At 44.9% G+C, this 22,872-nt stretch overlaps 1 protein-coding gene across 1 annotated transcript in view; it reads right to left on the bottom strand.

Moving 5' to 3' along the window:
• Positions 1 to 22,872, bottom strand: part of LOC120063767 (adenylate cyclase type 5-like) — a 161,552-nt gene that overhangs the window by 65,710 nt on the left and 72,970 nt on the right. Inside the window, exons 2-3 of the mRNA XM_039014061.1 lie at positions 9,381 to 9,530; positions 5,044 to 5,165 (exon numbers count right to left, since the gene is read on the bottom strand). Coding sequence (XP_038869989.1) covers positions 5,044 to 5,165; positions 9,381 to 9,530 — 272 coding nt within the window. The remainder of the gene's footprint in view (positions 1 to 5,043; positions 5,166 to 9,380; positions 9,531 to 22,872) is intronic.

The raw sequence follows: 22,872 nt of genomic DNA, 5'->3' as shown, positions 1-22,872 counted from the left end.
AAATACATGTGAGAAGGCAGAGACTCTTCATCAAACAACAATAGAATGGATGGAGTGGTCTTCCTCCTCACTCCATCCACATGCGGGTCAGTCGGTTGATCAAGTTCTTCACGTACTATATATCCTTTGCATTCACTCTAGCACCACCTCAGAGATAACACCCTTGATAGGCGCCTTGCTTCGAAGAGCCACACACGACACATTCCAATCCGACATCTTCTTGAGAGCATGTTCCTTCTGTTCCATAGATACACCAAAAAATGATATGAGCCCACTTCTTGTTACTCTCATTGACGCCACCTTACCCAACGCATCCACCATTTTCATAGAGACTACAAACGGATCTCCCAGGTAACTCCATCGACCCCATCGAACATCACCAATATCCTAAGCAACAGCAGTTGACAACATCAGCTGGGAAGAGACACCGGGCTAAGTTCCAATGTCCCCTCGCACATCACTTGCTACCAGAATGCATAACATCCAATCGATTCTCTTCACATTAAGTGGTATGCTACTGTAGTGTGCTCATTGAAACAGATCTCCACAGAATCTTCTGTGCTGTTTGCTGCAGTGCTGTGCTGAACAGTGTGCCCGAGTGTGTCAGTACTGGTCCTGTAGAGGGGATATTAACTTCATTGGGATAGGGGGTGCTGTTGTCACTTTTTCTGGAAATCGTGTAATTTTTAAACGGCTTCCTACTCAATTCTTGCTCGTACAATATGCATATTATTATTATTATTGGATAGAAAACAGTCTCTAGTTTCTATAGCCGTTGAAATTTTGTCTCTGAGTGGAACAGAACTCATTCTACAGCAATTTCCCTGACATGGAGTCAGATTTCACACATCTTGGCCCCTGATCTGGAGTCAGTTTAAAGGTCCCCGTGAATGCTATGAGGATACAGACACTGCTTACGTCTTCCCCTGGATGTCTTTACGTGATGACGCTTTGAATGGTGTCGATTGCGCAATCACAGCCTCTATAAAACAGATCAACGTGTAGGTAGTAACTCTTTTCCAGCTGCGCCGGACGCGCGGTGGACACCGACCTGCTCTTTTTCCAAGCATTAGTGTAGCCAGTAATATTTCTCCGGTCATGTTTTTACTTGTAATAGGTGTTAAAGACATCATAAGGTAGTTAATTTAAACCGTTTTATAGCAATTTATATCCGTTTAGTGCGATTTTGGGACATTTATTTCTGAGACCCTTTGAATCTCTGGGCACGTTTCCAGTTCATGCCGAACGCAGTGGGCATTTCCACATGGCAAGAGGACAGCTTTCGACCAAAAGACGATTAGACCCAAGAAAGGATTCTTTGCCCAAGATTCTGATGGAAGAACAGCGTAGCTTCGCTTGGCGCAAACTGTATTGAAAAGTAAGGATAATTTAAAAAATGTAAATCAGCGATTGTATTAAGAATTAAATTGTCTATCAATCGCTGTCCACCCTATATTTTTTAGTCACGTTTATGAGTATTTATGTATACGACTAGATCACTGTCTAATATGTCGCACGACATTTTCTGACCAGCTGGGCAACTTTTGTCATTGTCTAACCATGATTTTGGTGGCTAAATATGCACATTTTCGAACAAACTCTATATGTATGTTGTAATATGATGTTACAGGAGTGTCATCTGAAGAATTCTGAGAAGGTTAGTGAAAAAATTAATATATTTTGGCGATGTTGACGTTATCGCTCTCTTTGGCTAGAATCAATGCTCTGGTAATGTTTGCACATGTGGTATGCTAATATAACGATTTATTGTGTTTTCGCTGTAAGACACTTAGAAAATCTGAAATATTGTCTGTATTCACAGGATCTGTGTCTTTCGATTAGTGTATGCTGTGTATTTTTACGAAATGTTTTATGATTAGTAATTAGGTAATACACGTTGCTCTATGTATTTATTCTAGTCGATTTGTGACGGTGGGTGCAATTGTAAACTATGATATCTACCTGAAATATGCACATTTTTCTAACAAAACCTATCATATACCATAAATATGTTATCAGACTGTCATCTGATGAGGTTTTTTCTTGGTTAGTGGCTATCAATATCTTAGTTTAGCCGAATTGGTGATAGCTACTGGTGTTGGTGGACAAAGAAAAAATGGTGTCTTTTGCTAAGGTGTTTACCTAATAGATTTACATATTGTGTCTTCCCTGTAAAACATTTTAAAAATCGGACATGTTGGCTGGATTCACACGATCTGTATCTTTCATTAGCTGTATTGGACTTGTTAATGTGTGAAAGTTAAATATTTCAAATAATTATTTTTTTTGAATTTGCCGCTCTGCCTTTTCAATGGAATGTGGGAGGAGTGCCGCTAGCGGCACCCCTTGCCTAAACAGGTTAAGTAATGTCATCTACTGCGAAGCTGGCTAGGCTGGATGCCACCGTGGACTGGAGCACAACTACACTGCAGCCAAAGTACGTGTCCCAACTTTTAGACCTTGAGAGGAGTCGGCTAAATGTATCTGACTCCTCTCAAGGTCTAAAGGTTGGGACACTGGCACAAACTGTAACACAACAAAAACGCACAACTATTCTGACTTCTAGTAGACATCCACTTCACTAAGATGAGCTTCAAAACATTCCGACACATCCCGACACCCCACTGCTGCTAACTTGCATAACACGTTTGTAGTCAGCTTTTTTTAAAGGAGAAGGAGGAAGTGGAGGAGGAGGAGGCAGTGGAGGAGGAGGAAGTAGAGGAGGAGGAGACAGTGGAGGAGGAGGAAGTAGAGGAGGAGGAGACAGTGGAGGAGGAGGAAGTAGAGGAGGAGGAGACAGTGGAGGAGGAGGAGGAAGTGGAGGAGACAGTGGAGGAGGAAGTGGAGGAGGAGGAGGAGGCAGTGGAGGAGACAGTGGAGGAGGAGGAAGTGGAGGAGGAGGAGGAGGCAGTGGAGGAGGAGGAAGTGGAGGAGACAGTGGAGGAGGAGGAGGAGGAGGCAGTGGAGGAGGAGGAAGTGGAGGAGACAGTGGAGGAGGAGGAGGAAGTGGAGGAGGAGGAGGAGGCAGTGGAGGAGGAGGAAGTGGAGGAGACAGTGGAGGAGGAGGAAGTGGAGGAGGAGGAGGAGGAGGAGGCAGTGGAGGAGGAGGAAGTGGAGGAGACAGTGGAGGAGGAAGTGGAGGAGGAGGCAGTGGAGGAGGAGGCAGTGGAGGAGGAGGAAGTGGAGGAGGAGGAGGAGGCAGTGGAGGAGGAGGAAATGGAGGAGACAGTGGAGGGGGAGGACAAAAAGAGGAAAGCAGGATGGAGGTCTCCTGACTAACAGCAGAGGGGACAGGGCTGAACTGAGCTGAGCCGGGAAGAGCAGGGGACATGACATGCTGCAGGACAAGATGCTATCTGCTCTCTCAGCAACCCCACATCACATGCTAGGCTACTTACAGTATAGTACACACTCCACTCTTTCTCCTCTGTCCAACTAGAGCTCACAGAGAAACACAGTGTCTGAAAAGGTTACTAGCCGTCAAATAACTTTTGCTTTCTCCATCCTTGTTTCCTTAATTCCTCTCAAAGCCCATTGAAGGAGAGGATCCAACGTCCTTGATGCTAAATTACAGAGGAAGCAAGGATCTGATAGCTAAATGTACTAGTAAGATTTTCAGCCCCAGACATCTCCTCTCTCTTTCTCCACAGTCAGAGCCCTCTCTCTATTTCACAGCTAAGAACCCTCTATCGCTCTCTCTCTCTCTCTCCACAGTCAAGAGCCCTCTATCGCTCTCTCTCTCCCCACAGCCAAGAGCCCTCTATCGCTCTCTCTCTCTCCACAGCCAAGAACCCTCTATCGCTCTCTCTCTCTCTCCACAGTCAAGAGCCCTCTCTCTATTTCTCTCTCTCTCTCTCTTTCCACAGCCAATTGTCCTCTATCTCTCTCTCAATTCAATTCAAGGCGATTTATTGGCATGGGAAACATATGTTAACATTGCCAAAGCAAGTGAGGTATATAATGTAAAAAAGTTAAATAAACAATAAAAATGAACAGTAAACATTACACTCACAGAAGTTCCAAAAGAATAAAGACATTTCAAATGTCATATTATGTATATATACAGTGTTGTAACGATGTGCAAATAGTTAAAGTACAAAAGGGAAAATAAATAAACATAAATATGGGTTGTATTTACAATGGTGTTTGTTCTTCACTAGTTGACCTTTTCTTGTGGCAACAGGTCACAAATCTTGCTGCTGTGATGGCACACTGTGGTATTTCACCCAGTAGATATGGGTGTTTATCAAAATCGGGTTTGTTTTCGAATTATTTGTGGATCTGTGTAATCTGAGGGAAAGATATGTCTCTAATATGGTCATACATTTGGCAGGAGGTTAGGAAGTGTAGCTCAGTTTCCACCTCATTTTGTGGGCAGTGTGCACATAGCCTGTCTTCTCTTGAGAGCCAGGTCTGCCTACGGTGGCCTTTCTCAATAGCAAGGCTATGCTCACTGAGTCTGTACATAGTCAAAACTTTCCTTAAGTTTGGGTCAGTCACAGTGGTCAGGTATTCTGCCACTCACCCTCTCTATCTATCTCTCTCTCTCTCTACCTGCCAGGAGATGTCTCTCTCTTTTCATGTTGTCTGTCTGCTGCTCAGCGGAGCCCCAATTACTGAGGGCAGCTGGCGCTGTTAGCGCTAACAGCGCCCATTTTTCTCTCAGCCAAATGACAAAATGTGTTTTATTGCAGAAAACTAGCTTTAAAGCTGTCAAATGTTCTCTACGGCCCAAGGCAAAATTTGTAGAATTGCATGAAACTAGCATTTAAAAAGCAACATTTAGTTTCTGCGGCCAAGAGGAGGGCCTCTAAAACCTCACCATTGGCAACGCCCACTACAACTGCACTGCAGTCAAGCCCCAGACAGACCCTACCACTACCACGGATAGAATGTATAGCTGAACCTCAGAGGCTAGGTAATGCTGATAAAAGTAGCATGTTACTGTAATTGGTGAAGGGAAAGACCTAGACATAGCTTTGGAGCATGGCACTGACTGCATGTGTCCCTCCTCTCCCTGATGACGTCAGTGGTGACTGGTACCTGACGTTGTCGTGCTTCTGGATGTAGATCTTGTGAAACATCATGTCTTCCTGCTTGGCGTTAATGTCAGCTTTCATCTCCATGGCAACATGACGGGGAAGCACGGAGAGCAGGAGACGCTCCTGCAGAGAGAGAGGGGGGGGGGGGGGTGGGAGAGAAAAGAGAGAGAGAGAGAGATGGAGGGCGAGACAGAAGAGGGTGGGAGAGATGGGGAAGACAGCAAGAGAGAAAGAGAGAATGAGAGAAAATCAGAGAAAGAGAGAGAGATAGGCAGGGGAGAGGGAGAGAGAGATATAGGCAGAGGAGAGAGAGAGAGATATAGGCAGAGGAGAGAGAGAGAGAGAGAGAGAGAGAGAGGCAGGGGAGAGGGAGAGAGAGGCAGGGGAGAGAGAGAGAGAGAGAGGAAGGGGAGAGCGAGAGAGAGAGGCAGGGGAGAGGGAGAGAGAGAGAGAGAGAGAGGCAGGGGAGAGGGAGAGTGTAGAGTGAAAAAGTACCAATCAGAGATTTAGTTCATTAGAGTCAGTACACGAGACAGACAGTGAGACAGAGAAATGGAGAGGTGTTGATTTTGGCCTATCCCACAGGGGAAGACCTGGGTAATTGAGCACTCGAACGCATGGCTGCTCACCCCCTCTCTCCATCTCTCCATCCCTCTATTGCCATGACGCCCACGCCACAGTGATCCTATCTGCTGAGAGATGTCATCACTGGCCGAAGAGTGTGGCCCAGCCCTTGATGTCAGCTCCTTGGCTACATCCCAATTGGCACTCTATTCCCTATATATACAGGGCTCTGGTAAAAATGTGAACACTATATATGGAATAGGGTGCCATTTGGGACATAGCTCCTGTTCTGTTTACGCCCCAGCAGCAGCCGTGGGTGGGCGGGTGTTATCAAGGGGCTAGGATAGGCCACCAACCCCACACACACACTCCTCTCACTTCCTGTCAATCCTAGCCAATTAGCTGTTGGTTATGAGTCGTTCTATCGCTCTCTCTCTGCTTAGTGGCTTGGAGAGCTGAAGTCATTATTACTGTTGCCTAGGGCTGTTACGTTGACCGAATTACTGCCACACCAGCGGTCACGAGTCATGACGACAGTCAAATTCCACATGACCGTTTAGTCACGGTAATTAGGCTTCTCCAAGTGCTCAGCATATGTGGGAACTCCTTCAAGACAGTTGGAAAAGTATTCTGGTTGAGAGAATGCCAAGATTGTGCAAAGCTGTCATCAAGGCAAAGGGTGGCTACTTTGAAGAACCTCAAATATAAAATATATTTTGATTTGTTAAACACTTTTTGCTTACTACATGATTACGTATGTGTTATTTCATAGTTTTGATGCCTTCACTATTATTCTACAATGTAGAAAATAGTAAAAATAAAGAAAAACCCTTGAATGAGTAGGTGTGTCCAAACTTTTGACTAGTACTGTATGTACAGTATATGTAAACTAACGTTCAAAAGTTTAGGGTCATTTAGAAATGTCCTTGTTTTTGAAAGAAAAAGCACATTTTTTTGTCCATTAAAATAACATCAAATTGATCAGAAATACAGTGTAGACATTGTTAATGTTGTAAATGACTATTGTAGCTGGAAACAGCTGATTTTTTATGGAATATCTACATAGGCGTACAAAGGTCCATTATCAGCAACCATCACTCCTGTGTTCCAATGGCACGTTGTGTTAGCTAATCCAAGTTTATCATTTTAAAAGGCTAATTGATCATTAGAAAACCCATATGCAATTGTGTTAGCACAGCTGAAAACTGTTGTGCTGATTAATTAAGAAGCAATAAAACTAGCCTTCTTTAGATTAGTTGAGTATCTGGAGCATCAGCATTTGTGGGTTCCATTACAGGCTCAAAATGGCCAAAAACAAAGTACTTTCTTCAGAAACTCGTCAGTCTATTCTTGTTCTCAGAAATGAAGGCTATTCCATGCGAGAAAAGCCAAGAAACTGAAGATCTCATACAACGCTGTGTACTACTCCCTTCACAGTACAGCGCAAACTGGCTCTAACCAGAATGGAAAGAGGAGTGGGAGGCCCCGGTGCACAACTGAGCAAGACGACAAGTACATTAGAGTATCTAGTTTGAGAAACAGACGCCTCACAAGTCCTCAACTGGCAGCTTCATTAAACAGTACCTGCAAAACACCCGTCTCAACGTAAACAGTGAAGAGGTGACTCTGGGATGCTGGCCTTCTAGGCAGAGTTGCAAAGAAAAAGCCATATCTCAGACTGGCCAATAAAAATAAAAGATTAAGATGGGCAAAAGAACACAGACACTGGACAGAGGAATGTGCTTTTCTTTCAAAAACAAGGACATTTCTAAGTGACCCCAAACATTTGAACAGTAGTCTATATATATATATATATATATATATATATTTGCCCAAAAATATATGGGGGATTGGAAGTGATGCAGACAATTACATCGATGGAAGCTACAATCTATCTGCAATATTAAAGCTGATCTACCCCCTTTTTAAAAAAGGGTCCACATAACTTCTTAAAATGAAGCACATTAATCCGCTTTACAACGGGTGTAGAGCCTAAATGGCGTATATATGCAGCGCGTGAGTTTCACGTTTGGGGAAGATCATTTTCACCATAAAAATGCACCTTTATAATAAAAGCAATACATGCATAATCCCATTTGTGGTCACATTTGTTTTCCTGCTAATGGAACATTCACGCTTATAGCCTACTGCCGTGTGCGCATTGCTGCGCGTATAATGTGAAGAAATAACCTTATAGTTTATCAACATTTTAAGCTAAATGTTCTCATCTGTTGCGTCTGACTCATTGCTTAAAACAGGTTTTTTGATGCTAGTGGTTGTATTAATTTGGGATCTATCGTATCCCACAACTGTCCCAGACTATGTTTGGAATATTTATTTCTGGCGCAGAATAGACTAGGTCAACTTTTGTAGTATGGGGGATAGTAGATTGACATAGGATAGTGCTTTTACTGTTCGTTAGGTCTACTCATCTTGTTGGCTGACGAAAAGTAAATGTGGACAGTTCTTCCAATATCTTCCATATGCGCCTCGGAATAGGATAAAGACTCATGCAGTTGTGTCCCCGATGTGTCTGTCTTCACTTGTAGCCTGTGAGAAAGACCCGATCACATGACTGAGAGCAATGTGAGAGGTGCTTCGGCAGGCTGATCACTGACCGCAAAAGGCAGGGATTTCTTTAGGGGGCATTAATGCCACACAAAGGAGATGCAGCCGTGAAATACGAGGCATTATCAAGTGCTTGTCAAATTGTGAGTGAGAGACTGATGAAGAGTGTACAGCCTGTGTAAAAAACAAAGCAGAGCTCATGCATTTCATGCAACTATTTTCAAATCATCATTAGAGTCGCATCTTGCAGCCATTTAATGTATTAGAAATCTAAACATATAGTCCAACATTTGTATCACAACTAAAGTTACATAAATAACTCTAAATTAAGCATATAGGAGTACCTGTTTCTATGTTAACCGCTCAACACAGAATAGCCGTATGTGCACGCTCCCTCAAATCGTTTGGAGAAAATATCCTTTCTATTTTATTCAGCTTTGTTACACTGTATTCTTCATACTATAAAATAATATAAAATAATGCCATGGAATTATAAGCAAATCTTGTCTGCTAAATTAACTAGTGTAGCCCACAGCCATATGTCATAGCCAGATCAGGACCTAACATAAGGACAACTCAGAGTATGCTACTCTGTTCTTCTGAAATAGACTACATTTTCTTCATATCATGTTTCTTTAGACCTGTTTAAAATAAATAATGGATGTATTGTGAAGGTGTAGGCTATATTACATGGATTTATTAGACTTTTTAAAATGTAGATGTTCCAAAGGTCTGCATCAGTGTATTGTAGGCTATGTGAGGAAGCCAGGACATGCTAAATGTGTTTATGTTAATAAACGGTCAAATACCGTGAGACTGACAGTTATTTGCTTGACAATCACCGGCTGACAAAATGTAATGACCGCCACAGCCCTACTGTCACCATTCATCTAGTTACTGTGAAGACAGCGCTTATCATGGGTGACTAACAAAGCATATGGCACTTGGTAGTAGCTACTCATGTTAGGCATGAATCTGACTATGAACAGGACTGGAGTTGCCCTTCCCTGGTCTATAGGGAGCAGAAGCCAAAGGTTACTTACGGAAACTCAGACCTTGGTTACTAGGTTATTAGGAAATATATGCATTTAATTTAATAAATTAACTGTATTTCAAAAGCCCTTTTTACATCAGCAGTAACTCGGCCTAACTATGTCAAGTCATTTACTGCCTGTGGTTCCACCACAGTACCATGATGGGCCTTACCTGCTGCTGATTCTCCCTCTGTGAGTGGAGGCGAGCCTGGATGCATTCCCTGGTCTCCTGGAAGGCTTGTCTCTGGGAGCCCTCGGCTGGGTAGTGGGTACACACGCCCACGATGTTAGTACAGGAGAAGATCAGGACGTTGGACACTATCTGAAGAGGGGAGGAAGAGATGGGGGGATATTGACAGAGGGAGAGGAAGGGTGAGGAGGAATAGAAGAAGAGAGAGAAAAGAGAGTGTTTGTCACGGATCCCTCCGGAACTGTCATTACGCACATCTGGTCCCTATTCCCAGTGATTAGTAATTGTATATGTGTGCCCCCTGTTCACCACTGTCCTGTCGATTATTGTTCCAATGTCCGTTGGTCGTGTGAGTACCTGTGCTGTGTTGTTTTGGCTTTCGTGCCGTGTGTATTGCGCAGATGATTGCGGGTCTCGTCCCGTATGGTATCATTGTCCGCTTGTGTATTTATTCAAGGTAATCCTCGCTCTTTTGTTTGGGTCTCAACCCTGTGTTTTGTATACGTGTTTGTTTGGTCTTCGTCCCCGTGCCTTTACACGGCACGCTGTAATTTGGGTCCATAAAAAACCCTATTACGCATTCCTGCGCTTGTCTCCCGATCCCTTTATACCAGCGTGACAGTGTTCAATAAATGGTGTGATAGATCCCCTCCACAACTAATTCCGTTAAATGACAGACTTTCATCTCCGTGTGAGATTTGACGTACAAGCCAAATGTATCCCCCGTTACCACATTCCCATAAATGGTCATTGTGTTGGTCTACTGTCCAAATAACTTAAATTGGACAGATAACAAAATAAGCCAAGAGATTGATGGGACTGAAATAGAGAGAGAGAGTAGAGAGAGTAGAGAGTAGAGAGTACAGAGTAGAGAGAGAGAGAGAGAGAGAGAGAGAGCAGTTTGGTTCATGCTTTTCAGCCTGCTGGAGCACCATTCATACTTGTTGAGTGGAGAGTGAGGGGCCTTCAGTTTCCCTGCTCTCCTCTGTTCTGGGTTGGAATAGGAGCAGAACAGTGCATCTAAACTCCCTCTTAACACTGTCTGACCGTCTGCTATCAAATGACTCCCTCTTCTCTACCTAGTGCACTACTTTTGAAGAGAGCCCTATGGGTAGTGCACTAAATAGGGAATAGGATGCTATTTGGAATGAAGCCTGTCTGTCTGCTGTCAGGGGCACCGGGACATACACACCACTATACTCAGCTGAACCGAACTGTACTCCTGCAGACATATCTCCAACCAGAATAACTCACACTGCACACTGAGCACAGGGGGGCGGGCGGGCGGGCGGGCGGGCGGGCGGGCGGGCGGGCGGGCGTGTGTGTCTGTCAGGGTCTGTCAGATAGATAAAGCATTATCCTCACTGAGGGAAATGGGTCTGTCAGACAGAGAACGTGTTGAGAGTACCCTATTATACAATGGGTGGGTCTAATCCTGGATGCTGATTGGTTAAAACCACATTCCAGGCTGTGTCTATTCCACAAGTAACCACCAGCTAAATCTATGATGTTAAAATGCCTAATCACTCTGTTCCATCTGACTGGGCAATCCACTGTCTCATCAGCCCAGCCAGACAATTTATAGACTTGATATCCACTATAAAAAGCATCTAAACATTATCTTCCATTTTTTTTAAATAGCAATTGGTTTTCAACAGCAGAGATTTGTATAAACCTTGTTGTCTGTCTCTCCGACATTTGCAACATTGTTTCAATATTGAAATTCGCTGTCCTATTGTAACGGCTTTCTTCCTGGGATGAAGGAGAGGACCAAAATGCAGCGCAGTTAGTGTTCAACATGTTTAATTAAACAATAAACAATGAACATTAACAAAATAACAAAATAACAAACGTGAAAGCCGAGACAGTCCTATCTGGTGCAGAACACAAACACAGAGACAGGAAACAACCACCCACAATCCCCAACACAAAACAAGCCACCTTTATATGATTCTCAATCAGGGACAACGATTGACAGCTGTCTCTGATTGAGAACCATATTAGGCTGAACACAGAAACAGACGAACTAGACACACAACATAGAATACCCACCCCAACTCACGCCCTGACCAACTAAACACATACAAAACAACAGAAAACAGGTCAGGAACGTGACAGAACCCCCCCCCCTCAAGGTGCGAACTCCGGGCGCACCCCTAAAACTCAAGGGGAGGGTCTGGGTGGGCATCTGTCCGCGGTGGCGGCTCCGGCGGTGGACGAGGACACCACTCCACCACTGTCTTTGTCCCCCTCCTTAGCGTCCTTTGAGTGGCGACCCTCGCCCCCGACCATGGTCCAGGAACCTTCACCAAGGCCCCTCCTAAATAGAGGAGACAACTCAGGACAGAGAGGTAGCTCAGGACAGAGAGGTAGCTCAGGACAGAGAGGTAGCTCAGGACAGAGAAATCGCTCCGGACAAATGGCAGCTCCGGACTGAGTGGCAGCTCCGGACTGAGTGGCAGCCCCGGACTGAGTGGCAGCCCCGGACTGAGTGGCAGCTCCGGACTGGAGGGCGGCTCATGACTGGAGGGCGGCTCATGACTGGAGGGCGGCTCATGACTGGAGGGCGGCTCATGACTGGAGGGCGGCTCATGACTGGAGGGCGGCTCATGACTGGAGGGCGGCTCATGACTGGAGGGCGGCTCATGACTGTAGGGCGGCTCATGACTGTAGGGCGGCTCATGACTGTAGGGCAGCTCCTGACTGGCTGGCGGCTCTGGCAGCTCCTGACTGGCTGGCGTCTCTGGCAGCTCCTGACTGGCTGGCGTCTCTGGCAGCTCCTGACTGGCTGGCGTCTCTGGCAGCTCCTGACTGGCTGGCGTCTCTGGCAGCTCCTGACTGGCTGGCGTCTCTGGCGGCTCCTGACTGGCTGACGGCTCTGGCGGCTCCTGACTGACGGACGGCTCTGGCGGCTCCTGACTGACGGACGGCTCTGGCGGCTCCTGACTGACGGACGGCTCTAGCGGCTCCTGACTGACGGACGGCTCTAATGGCTCGGGACAGACGGGCGGCTCTAATGGCTCGTGGCAGACGGATGGCTCAGATGGCGCTGGGCAGACGGATGGCTCAGACGGCGCTGGGCAGACGGATGGCTCAGACGGCGCTGGGCAGACGGATGGCTCAGACGGCGCTGGGCAGACGGATGGCTCAGACGGCGCTGGGCAGACGGATGGCTCAGACGGCGCTGGGCAGACGGATGGCTCAGACGGCGCTGGGCAGACGGATGGCTCAGACGGCGCTGGGCAGACGGATGGCTCAGACGGCGCTGGGCAGACGGATGGCTCAGACGGCGCTGGGCAGGCAGGCAGTGCAGGCAGCTCAGACGGCGCTGGACAAACGAGCAGTGCAGGCGGCGTTGGGCAGACGGCCGACTCTGACCTGCTGAGGCGCACAGTAGGCCTGGTGCGTGGTGCCGGAACTGATGGTACCGGACTGGAGACACGCACCTCAAGGCTAGTGCGGGGAGCAGGAACAGGGCACACTGGACTCTCGATGCGCACTATAGGCCTGGTGCGTGGTACCGGCACTGGTGGTACCGGGCTGAGGGCACGCACCTCAGGGCGAGTGCGGGGAGAAGGCACAGTGCATACAGGGCTCTGGAGACGCACAGGAGGCTTGGTGCGTGGTGCCGGAACTGGAGGTACTGGGCTGGAGACACGCACCACAGGGAGAGTGCGTGGAGGAGGAACAGGGCTCTGGAGACGCACTGGAAGCCTGGTGCGTGGTGTAGGCACTGGTGGTACTGGGCTGGGGCGGGAAGGTAGCGCCGGATATACCGGACCGTGCAGGCGTACTGGCTCCCTTGAGCACTGAGCCTGCCCAACCTTACCTGGTTGCATGCTCCCCGTAGCCCGTCCAGTGCGGGGAGGTGGAATAACCCGCACTGGGCTGTGTTGGCGAACCGGGGACACCATGCGTAAGGCTGGTGCCATGTACACCGGCCCGAGGAGACGTACTGGAGGCCAGATATGTAGAGCCGGCTTCATGGCACTTGGCTCAATGCTCACTCTAGCCCGCCCAGTGCGGGGAGGTGGAATAACCCGCACCGGGCTATGCACCCGTACAGGAGACACCGTGCGCTCTTCCGCATAACACGGTGTCTGCCCGTACTCCTGCTCTCCACGGTAAGCATGGGAAGTGAGCGCAGGTTTCCTACCTGCCCTCGCCACACTACCCTTTAGCCCCCCCCAAGAAATTTTTGGGGTTTCTTCACGGGCTTCCAGCCCCGCTTCCGTGCTGCCTCAGACCACCGCTCCTGGGCTTTAGCTGCCTCCATCTCTTCCCGAGAGCGGCGATCTTCTCCAACCTTAGCCCAGGGTCCTTCTCCGTTAAATATTTGCTCCCATGACCATTCCTCCTGGTACCACTGCTGCTGTTGCTGCTGCCCGTTGCCACGCTGCTTGATCCTTGTTTGGTGGGTGGTTCTGTAACGGCTTTCTTCCTGGGATGAAGGAGAGGACCAAAATGCAGAGCAGTTAGTGTTCAACATGTTTAATTAAACAATAAACAATGAACATTAACAAAATAACAAAATAACAAACGTGAAAGCTGAGACAGTCCTATCTGGTGCAGAACACAAACACAGAGACAGGAAACAACCACCCACAATCCCCAACACAAAACAAGCCACCTTTATATGATTCTCAATCAGGGACAACGATTGACAGCTGTCTCTGATTGAGAACCATATTAGGCTGAACACAGAAACAGACGAACTAGACACACAACATAGAATACCCACCCCAACTCACGCCCTGACCAACTAAACACATACAAAACAACAGAAAACAGGTCAGGAACGTGACACCTATGTTAATGAACGTGTCAGGAGTTGAGATGAGACAGACAGGCTGGCAGCTTTTCTCAGCCAGTCGAAATCATGAATCAGCATAATTATTATTGATATACTGTATGCAAAGAATTGTCAATAGAAAAACACGAAATGCAGCTGGTTTGCTGTCATTACAGCTTTAGTTTGAAGTGATTGTGCTAGCTGTGTAGTTGGCTATCTCTTCTCAATAGTGGCCTGCCGAAAGAGCAAATGTTCTGTGCCAGGTGAAATCGCACATCATTATAATGCTCATTGTTATGGATGTATCCAAAACAAATCACTAGAAGACTGTGTTAGCCAAAGTTGCCTAGCTAACAAGAAAGGGATAAGAACATCCAGCCATCATGGCAACGGAACATTTAGACTTAATGACTGGGTCGCGTCTCTGGCAACCGAACCGATAGAACAAACGACCAGCCGGCTTGGGTAGCAACCCTAGATTTGTGTCGAAACTATATCTCGTGGAAGAATGAAATAGTATAAATAAATTCATAAAAATAAAGTTTTAAATTAAAATATGTCACTCATTATTTGAATATGTTGGTAACCCATTGAATAAAAGTGATAATGCCCTCAAAGCCGGTGTTTGGAGGATATATTGTCACCGGCCAATATAGCTACAGTGGTTCCTCCTTTAAAAGTTGCGTCATACTGCGGCACACCTTGCGGACTGCTGCAGCATTCTGTGGCACGTTATCTAATTGTCAGCCATTTTTTCTGTTAATGCAAGTTATTGCTAGTTTGACACCAGAGGGCATGTTTGAGAAGCATTTGATAGTCTTCCATATTGCAGGCACGCGGGAGACAGGGGTTCAATTCCCCGATGGGGAGGAAGGAGTAGGCTGTCCTTGTAAATAGGAATTTGTTCTTAACTGATTCCATATGTGTATTTCATAGTTGTGATGTCTTCACTATTATTAGTAAAAAATATAGTAAAAATATAGACAAATCCTGGAATGAGTAGGTGTGTCCAAACTTTTGACTGGTACTTGCTTAATTAATTTGATTAATATTATGGTGGTTCTATTCCATGAAAAATGAAAAACCATTTAGCTCTCGGAGCGTACACTGAACGTTCGGACCGAGGAGTAGGGTTGATTTGAGCGTTCTGGCCTTACAACGTCAGTCAAGCACCCAAGCTAATGTTGGCTATCTTGCTAGCTACTTCCAGACACAAATGAGACCACTCTGACCATTTTAATCACCCTAGCAGAGCTGGTTAGGCAGTTTTCGTGTTAACCAGAGCGTTGGTGACTGTAACTGTGCTGCTGGAAACAATTTAATTACGCTTTTTTGCCGACGTTTACTGACACCGGCCATATACAATGGGTGTTGAGTGCTCGTAAATTCTTTATTCTGCGCTCTGATACACTCAGACGAGAGCGCTCTGAAATCGGAGTAGATAGCCAGAGCGAATTTACGAAAGCACCCGAATGTCCATTGAGAACACACAACGACTAAGCAACTTTTTATTTGGAATCAACAGGGTGAGCGTTTTCCTGTTTGTTTATGGTGGAATACAGCTCATTCAATGCGGTCTTAGTGCCAGCCTCAGTCTGTGGTGGTACGTAAACAGCTACGGAAAATACAGATAAACTCTCTAGGTAGATAGTGTGGTCTACAGCTTATCATAAGATAATCTACCTCAGGCGAGCAATACCTCGAGACTTCCTTAGATATCGTGCACCAGCTGTTATTTACAAAAATACATAGTCCACCGCCCCTTGTCTTACCAGACGCCGCTGTTCTATCCTGCCGGTACAGCGTATAACCAGCCAGCTGGTTAAAAAATGCAATCAAATATTTTGTAATAGAGCGCAAAACTTTATGCATTTTATTCCCCAAAAATATTTAGAGAACAAAAAATGTATTTGAAAACAAAACTCCAAAAAAAAAAAAACTCCTCTAATTTCGCTATCAACCACCCTCCATTTTGGCCATTTTTTGAGTGTCAGTTTGGCTACAACCAATACTGTTCAACCTTACTTACCAACACAAAGGAAGTCATAGCGGACACCTACGAAAGACTGTGTGATGATGGCATCTCAGGTAAGCAGCACTGGGCGTTCTTCCATCCAACTTCTATATAGCTAGTAGTTAGCTCCTACGATTCAGTGCCGGTTCATAACATTCTACTATATATATTCTACTATCACAGTGCCATCCGTTTTGTCACCAAAGCCCCATATACTACACACCACTGCGACCTGTACGCTCTCGTTGGCTGGCCCTCGCTTCATACTCGTCGCCAAACCCACTGGCTCCAGGTCATCTACAAGACCCTGCTAGGTAAAGTCCCCCTTTATCTCAGCTCGCTGGTCACCATAGCAGCACCCACCTGTAGCACGCGCTCCAGCAGGTATATCTCTCTGGTCACCCCCAAAACCAATTCTTCCTTTGGCCGCCTCTCCTTCCAGTTCTCTGCTGCCAATAACTGGAATGAACTACAAAAATCTCTGAAACTGGAAACACTTATCTCCCTCACTAGATTTCAGCACCAGCTGTCAGAGCAGCTCACAGATTACTGCACCTGTACATAGCCCATCTATAATTTAGCCCAAACAACTACCCCCCCCCTACTGTATTTATTTATTTATTTTGCTCCTTTGCACCCCATTATTTCTATCTCTACTTTACACATTCTTCCACTGCAAATCTACCATTCCAGTGTTTTACTTGCTATATTGTATTTACTTCGCCACCATGGCCTTTTTTTTGCCTTTACCTCTTATCTCACCTCATTTGCTCACATTGTATATAGACTTATTTTTCTACTGTATTATTGACTGTATGTTTGTTTTACCCCATGTGTAACTCTGTGTTGTTGTATGTGTCGAACTGCTTTGCTTTATCTTGGCCAGGTCGCAATTGTAAATAAGAACTTGTTCTCAACTTGCCTACCTGGTTAAATAAAGGTGAATTATTTTTTATTTTTTTAAGATTACATACATACATACAGACATACATTCATACATGCCGTAGAATGATAAATCATGCAATTATTATTCTCAAGCTAACCAAAAGCATTTAGCTACGAACACCTATTCTTGCCATTTTCAATTGAATTCATCTAGCTTTCTTTGATGGCAACTCATAAGCAGGCCATGTTCTATTTGTTTCATAGTCGATATATAATCATATTTCATGACAGTGTAACGGTTAGCTTTTTTTACAGAAAGATGAAAGAACACAATATGTCAGGGAATGCTATTCTGATATGTCAGATGAAGAGTTAGACCAGAAAGTCAGCGCCATTAAGGCAAGAATGCCCCATAAGGGCTTTATAATGGTCAAAGGAAGTCTCAGAGCAATGGGCCATCGTGTACAATGGCGAAGAGTTAGGGAGTCTTTGCAGCGTGTAGATGGTACAGGTATTATTTCCAGAATGATCCAGCTTCGTTGCATTGCTCAGCAAAAATACTCTGTTCCTGCTCCCCTGCCTCTCGTCCACATAGATACAAATCATAAATTGATAAGGTACTAAGATGTTTAATGTCTCCATCAAATCTAACTTATTGTCATATGTTTCAAAAAAGCCTTTGACTCAATTTGGCATGAGGGTCTGCAATACAAATTGATGAAAAGTGGTGTTGGGGGAAAAACGTATGACATTATAAAATCCATGTACACAAACAAGTGTGCTGTTAAAATAGGCAAAAAACACACACAATTCTTCCCACAGGGCCGTGGGGTGAGACAGGGACACAGCTTAAGCCCCACCCTATTCAACATATATATCAACGAATTGGCAAGGGTGCTAGACAAGTCTGCAGCACCTGGCCTCACCCTACTAGAATCTGAAATCAAATGTCTACTGTTTGCTGATGATCTGGTGCTTCTGTCACCAACCAAGGAGGGGCTACAGCAGCACCTAGGTGTTCTGCACAGATCCTGCCAGACCTGGGCCCTGACAGTAAATCTCAGTAAGACAAAAATAATGGTGTTCCAAAAAAGGTAGTGTTAATGGTGTTCCAAAAGCGATTCCCAAACCTTCCATAACAAAGCCATCGCCTACAGAGAGATGAACCTGGAGAAGAGTCCCCTAAGCAAGCTGGTCCTGTGGCTCTGTTCACAAACACAAACACACCCCACAGAGCCCCAGGACAGCAACACAATTACACCCAACCAAATCATGAGAAAACAAAAAGATAATTACTTGACACATTGGAAAGAATTAACAAAAAAACAGAGCAAACTAGAATGCTATTTGGCCCTAAACAGAGACTACACAGTGGCAGAATATCTGACCACTGTGACTGACCCAAACTTAAGGAACGCTTTGACTATGTACAGACTCAGTGAGCATAGCCTTGTTATTGAGAAAGGCCGCCGTAGGCAGACCTGGCTCTCAAGAGAAGACAGGCTATATGCACATTGCCCACAAAATGAGGTGGAAACTGAGCTACACTTCCTAACCTCCTGCCCAATGTATGACCATATTAGAGACACATATTTCCCTCAGATTACATAGCTCCACAAAGAATTCGAAAAAACAAACCCGATTTTGATAAACTCCCATATCTACTGGGTGAAATACCACAGTGTGCCATCACAGCGGCAAGATTTGTGACCTGTTGCCACAAGAAAAGGGCAACCAGTGAAGAACAAACACCATTGTAAATACAACCCATATTTATGCATATTTATTTTCCCTTTTGTACTTTAACCATTTGTACAACACTGTGTATATATATAGTTGAATTCGGAAGTTTACATACACCTTAGCCAAATACATTTAAACTCAGTTTTTCACAATTCCTGATATTTAATCCTAGTAAAAATTCCCTGTCTTAGGTCAGTTAGGATCACCACTTGATTTTAAGAATGTGAAATGTCAGAATAATAGCAGAATGATTTATGTCAGCTTTTATTTCTTTCATCACATTCCCAGTGGGTCAGAAGTCTACATACTCAATTAGTATTTGGTAGCATTGCCTTTAAATTGTTTAACTTGGGTCAAACATTTCGGGTAGCCTTCCACAAGCTTCCCACAATAAGTTGGGTGAATTTTGTCCCATTCCTCCTGACAGAGCTGGTGTAACTGAGTCAGGTTTGTAGTCCTCCTGGCTCGCACACGCTTTTTCAGTTCTGCCCACACATTTTCTATAGGATTGAGGTCAAGGCTTTGTGATGGCCACTCCAATACCTTGACTTTGTTGTCCATAAGCCATTTTGCCACAATTTTGAAAGTATGCTTGGGGTCATTGTCCATTTGGAAGACCCATTTGCGACCAAGCTTTAACTTCCTGACTGATGTCTTGAGATGTTGCTTCAATATATCCACATAATTTTCCTCCCTCATGATGCCATCTATTTTGTGAAGTGCACCAGTCCCTCCTGCAGCAAAGCACCCTCACAACATGATGCTGCCACCCCCGTGCTTCACGGTTGGGATGGTGTTCTTCTGCTTTTTCCTCCAAACATAATGATGGTTATTATGGCCAAACAGTTCTATTTTGTTTCATCAGACTAGAGGTTATTTCTCCAAAAAGTACAATCTTTGTCCCCATGTGCAGTTGCAAACCGTAGCCTTGCTTTCTTATGGTGGTTTTGGAGCAAGGGCTTCTTCCTTGCTGAGTGGCCTTTCAGGTTATGTCAATATAGGACTCGTTTCACTGTGGATATAGATACTTTTGTACCTGTTTCCTCCAGCATCTTCACAAGGTCCTTTGCTGTTGTTCTGAGATTAATTTGCACTTTTCGCACCAAAGTACGTTCATCTCTAGGAGAAAGAACAAGTCTCCTTCCTGAGCGGTATGACAGCTGCATGGTACCATGGTGTTTATACTTGCGTACTATTGTTTGTACAGATGAACGTGGTACCTTCAGCCATTTGGAAATTGCTCCCAAGGATGAACCAGACTTGTGGAGGTCTACAATTTTTCTTCTTAGGTCTTGGCTGATTTCTTTTGATTTCCCCATGATGTCAAGCAAAGAGGTACTGAGTTTGAAGGTAGGCCTTGAAATACATCCACAGGTACACCTCCAATTGACTCAAATGATCTCAATTAGCCTATCAGAAACTTATAAAGCCATGACATCATTTTCTGGAATTTTCCAGGCTGTTTAAAGGCACAGTCAACTTAGTGTATGTAAACTTCTGACCCACTGGAATTGTGATACAGTGAATTATAAGTGAAATAATCTGTCTGTAAACAATTGTTGGAAAAATTACTTGTGTGATGCACAAAGTAGATGTCCTAACCGACTTGCCAAAACTATAGTTTTTTAACGAGAAATTTCTGGAGTGGTTGAAAAACGGTTTTTAATGACTCCAACCTAAGTGTATGTAAACTTCCAACTTCAACTGTACATAATATGACATATGCAATGTCTTTATTATTTTGGAACGTCTGTGATTTTAATGTTTACTTTTAATTGTTTATTTCACTTTTGTATATTATCTACTTCACTTGCTTTGGCAATGTTAACATACGTTTCCCATGCCAATAAAGCCCCTTGAATTCTGTGTTCTGCCCCTGAACAAGGCAGTTAACCCACTGTTCCTAGGCTGTCATTGAAAATAAGAATTTGTTCTTAACTGACTTGCCTATTTAAATAAAGGTAAAATGAAACATTTAATTGAGAGAGAAAGAGAGAGAGAGAGAGAGAGAGATTGTACTGATGGACAAAGAGATGTGATGAAAGTACACGCACAGAGAGATCAATAGAGGTGAAGAGATGTTTTTTTCTGCTCTAAACAGGAAGGTGTATTAAAAGCTATGTGAAGCTGCATTGACCCCTGACCATATAACTACATAATGGCACTCTGGAGGTCAACGGGATAAACCCCAGCTATTACAGGGGAACCCCATGAGACCTCAGTTTGGCTGGGGGAAATCTCCTGGCCCAACTCAGCAGCATTATTAATCTATTTATAGAAGAAAACAGAAGAAATACAATGAAAAACAATGAAAATGCGTTGTAGACAACATGAGGAGGAGAGACTGTGTTAGGGTAAGTGATCCAGTTCTGAGCAGCAAATACGGTCATGTGGATGCTACACAGGGCAAGAAAAGGCCTTGTGATTGCCACTCCCTACTACTGAGATATCTAACCCAGCCGAATACTAGTAGTTGTAGCAGTAGTAGGCCAGTAGTGTCAGTAGGACAGCTGCTGAAGACAGACCAGGGCAGACTGGGGCCAGGCTGAGGTAGGCCTGGAGCCAGTCCAGATGAACTTATTCCTCCCTCCGTCCGTCCGTCCGTCCGTCCGTCCGTCCGTCCGTCCGTCCGTCCGTCCGTCCGTCCGTCCGTCCGTCCGTCCGTCCGTCCGTCCGTCCGTCCGTCCGTCCGTCCGTGTGTGTGTGTGTGTGTGTGTGTGTGTGTGTTACATGCAGAGTGAACACAGTGGGCGTAACAGTAAAGAACTGCCAGAGAGCTCAGAGTTGGATCTTTCATACAGCCTTCCGGTGACATCAGTACATGTTTACCTCCTGTTCGAATAAGGCCATGATGAATCCTAATAGCTTATGTAGCCACACTTTAAACAATTTAAATATACTTTAAAAAGTGTTTAAGTCGTTTATAAACTGTAAAACATGAGTTCATAGATAGTTTATAAACCTGTAATAAACTGTTCTAAACCATTTGTTGAAATAACAGTTATGCCCTGTCCAACACCACGGCTGAGTCACAGTCTGCTTCTATTAACCATCTGTTCACATTTCACTTCAAATCACTATGGTCTTTAGGTTATTTTTACTCAAAAACAAATATAGTATTATAAATCTTACTGACCCCTTTCTCTATTTAGCAGAGGTAATAATGGAGTGAGTCAGTGAAAACTCAAACACCAAGACCCTGTTGCATTTTTCTGTGGTCGTGTTTCTGTTTACCAAGCCATGCTAATTATCCTGCATTGGTAGTAACCAGGGAACAAGCGGAGCACTAGCTTACCTGTGTACCTTTTTAGGTGCAACATTATTTTAGAGGTGGCAATTAAGAATTACCAGCTAGCGTCTAGGAGCCATAAAACCCTGCAGTGTCAATATTTACCTACCCAGCATCCAGAAAGAGAGAGAGACCGAGAGTCTAGCCCAAGCCAATGGCATGTACCAGATGCTCGGCAGGCTCTGTTCACACTTACTGGTCTGAGGCCAAACCACACGACTAACAACATTGGACACTTTAGGGAACACAAAGCCTTCACTATCTCATCCTGGAATATCCAAGGCCTGAGGTCATCTGCCTTTGTCCTAACGAGCAGGAACCTGTACTTCACCAAAGAAATCAGAAATACAGACATTGTTATCCTACAAGAAACATGGTATAGAGGAGATGGGCCCACTGGTTGACCTCTAGGTTACAGAGAGCTGGTAGTCCCATCCACCAAACTACCAGGTGTGAAACAGGAAAAGGTACTAGGGGGTATGCTAATTTGGTATAGAGCAGACCAAACTCATTCTATTAAATTAATCAAAACAGGTACATTTTACATTTGGCTAGAAATTCAAAAGGAAATGATCTCAACAGAGAAAAATGTACTCCTGTGTGCTACCTATATCCCCCCACTAGAATCCCCATACTTTAATGAAGACAGCTTCTCTATCCTGGAGGGAAATCAATAATTTCCAGGCCCAGGGACAGGTACTAGTCTGTGGCGACCTAAATGCCAGAACTGGACAAGAAACTGACACCCTCA

Source organism: Salvelinus namaycush, chromosome 19 (genome assembly GCF_016432855.1).
Source record: "Salvelinus namaycush isolate Seneca chromosome 19, SaNama_1.0, whole genome shotgun sequence".
Classification (NCBI taxonomy): Eukaryota; Metazoa; Chordata; class Actinopteri; order Salmoniformes; family Salmonidae; genus Salvelinus; species Salvelinus namaycush.
This window is presented reverse-complemented; position numbering and strand designations above follow the sequence as displayed.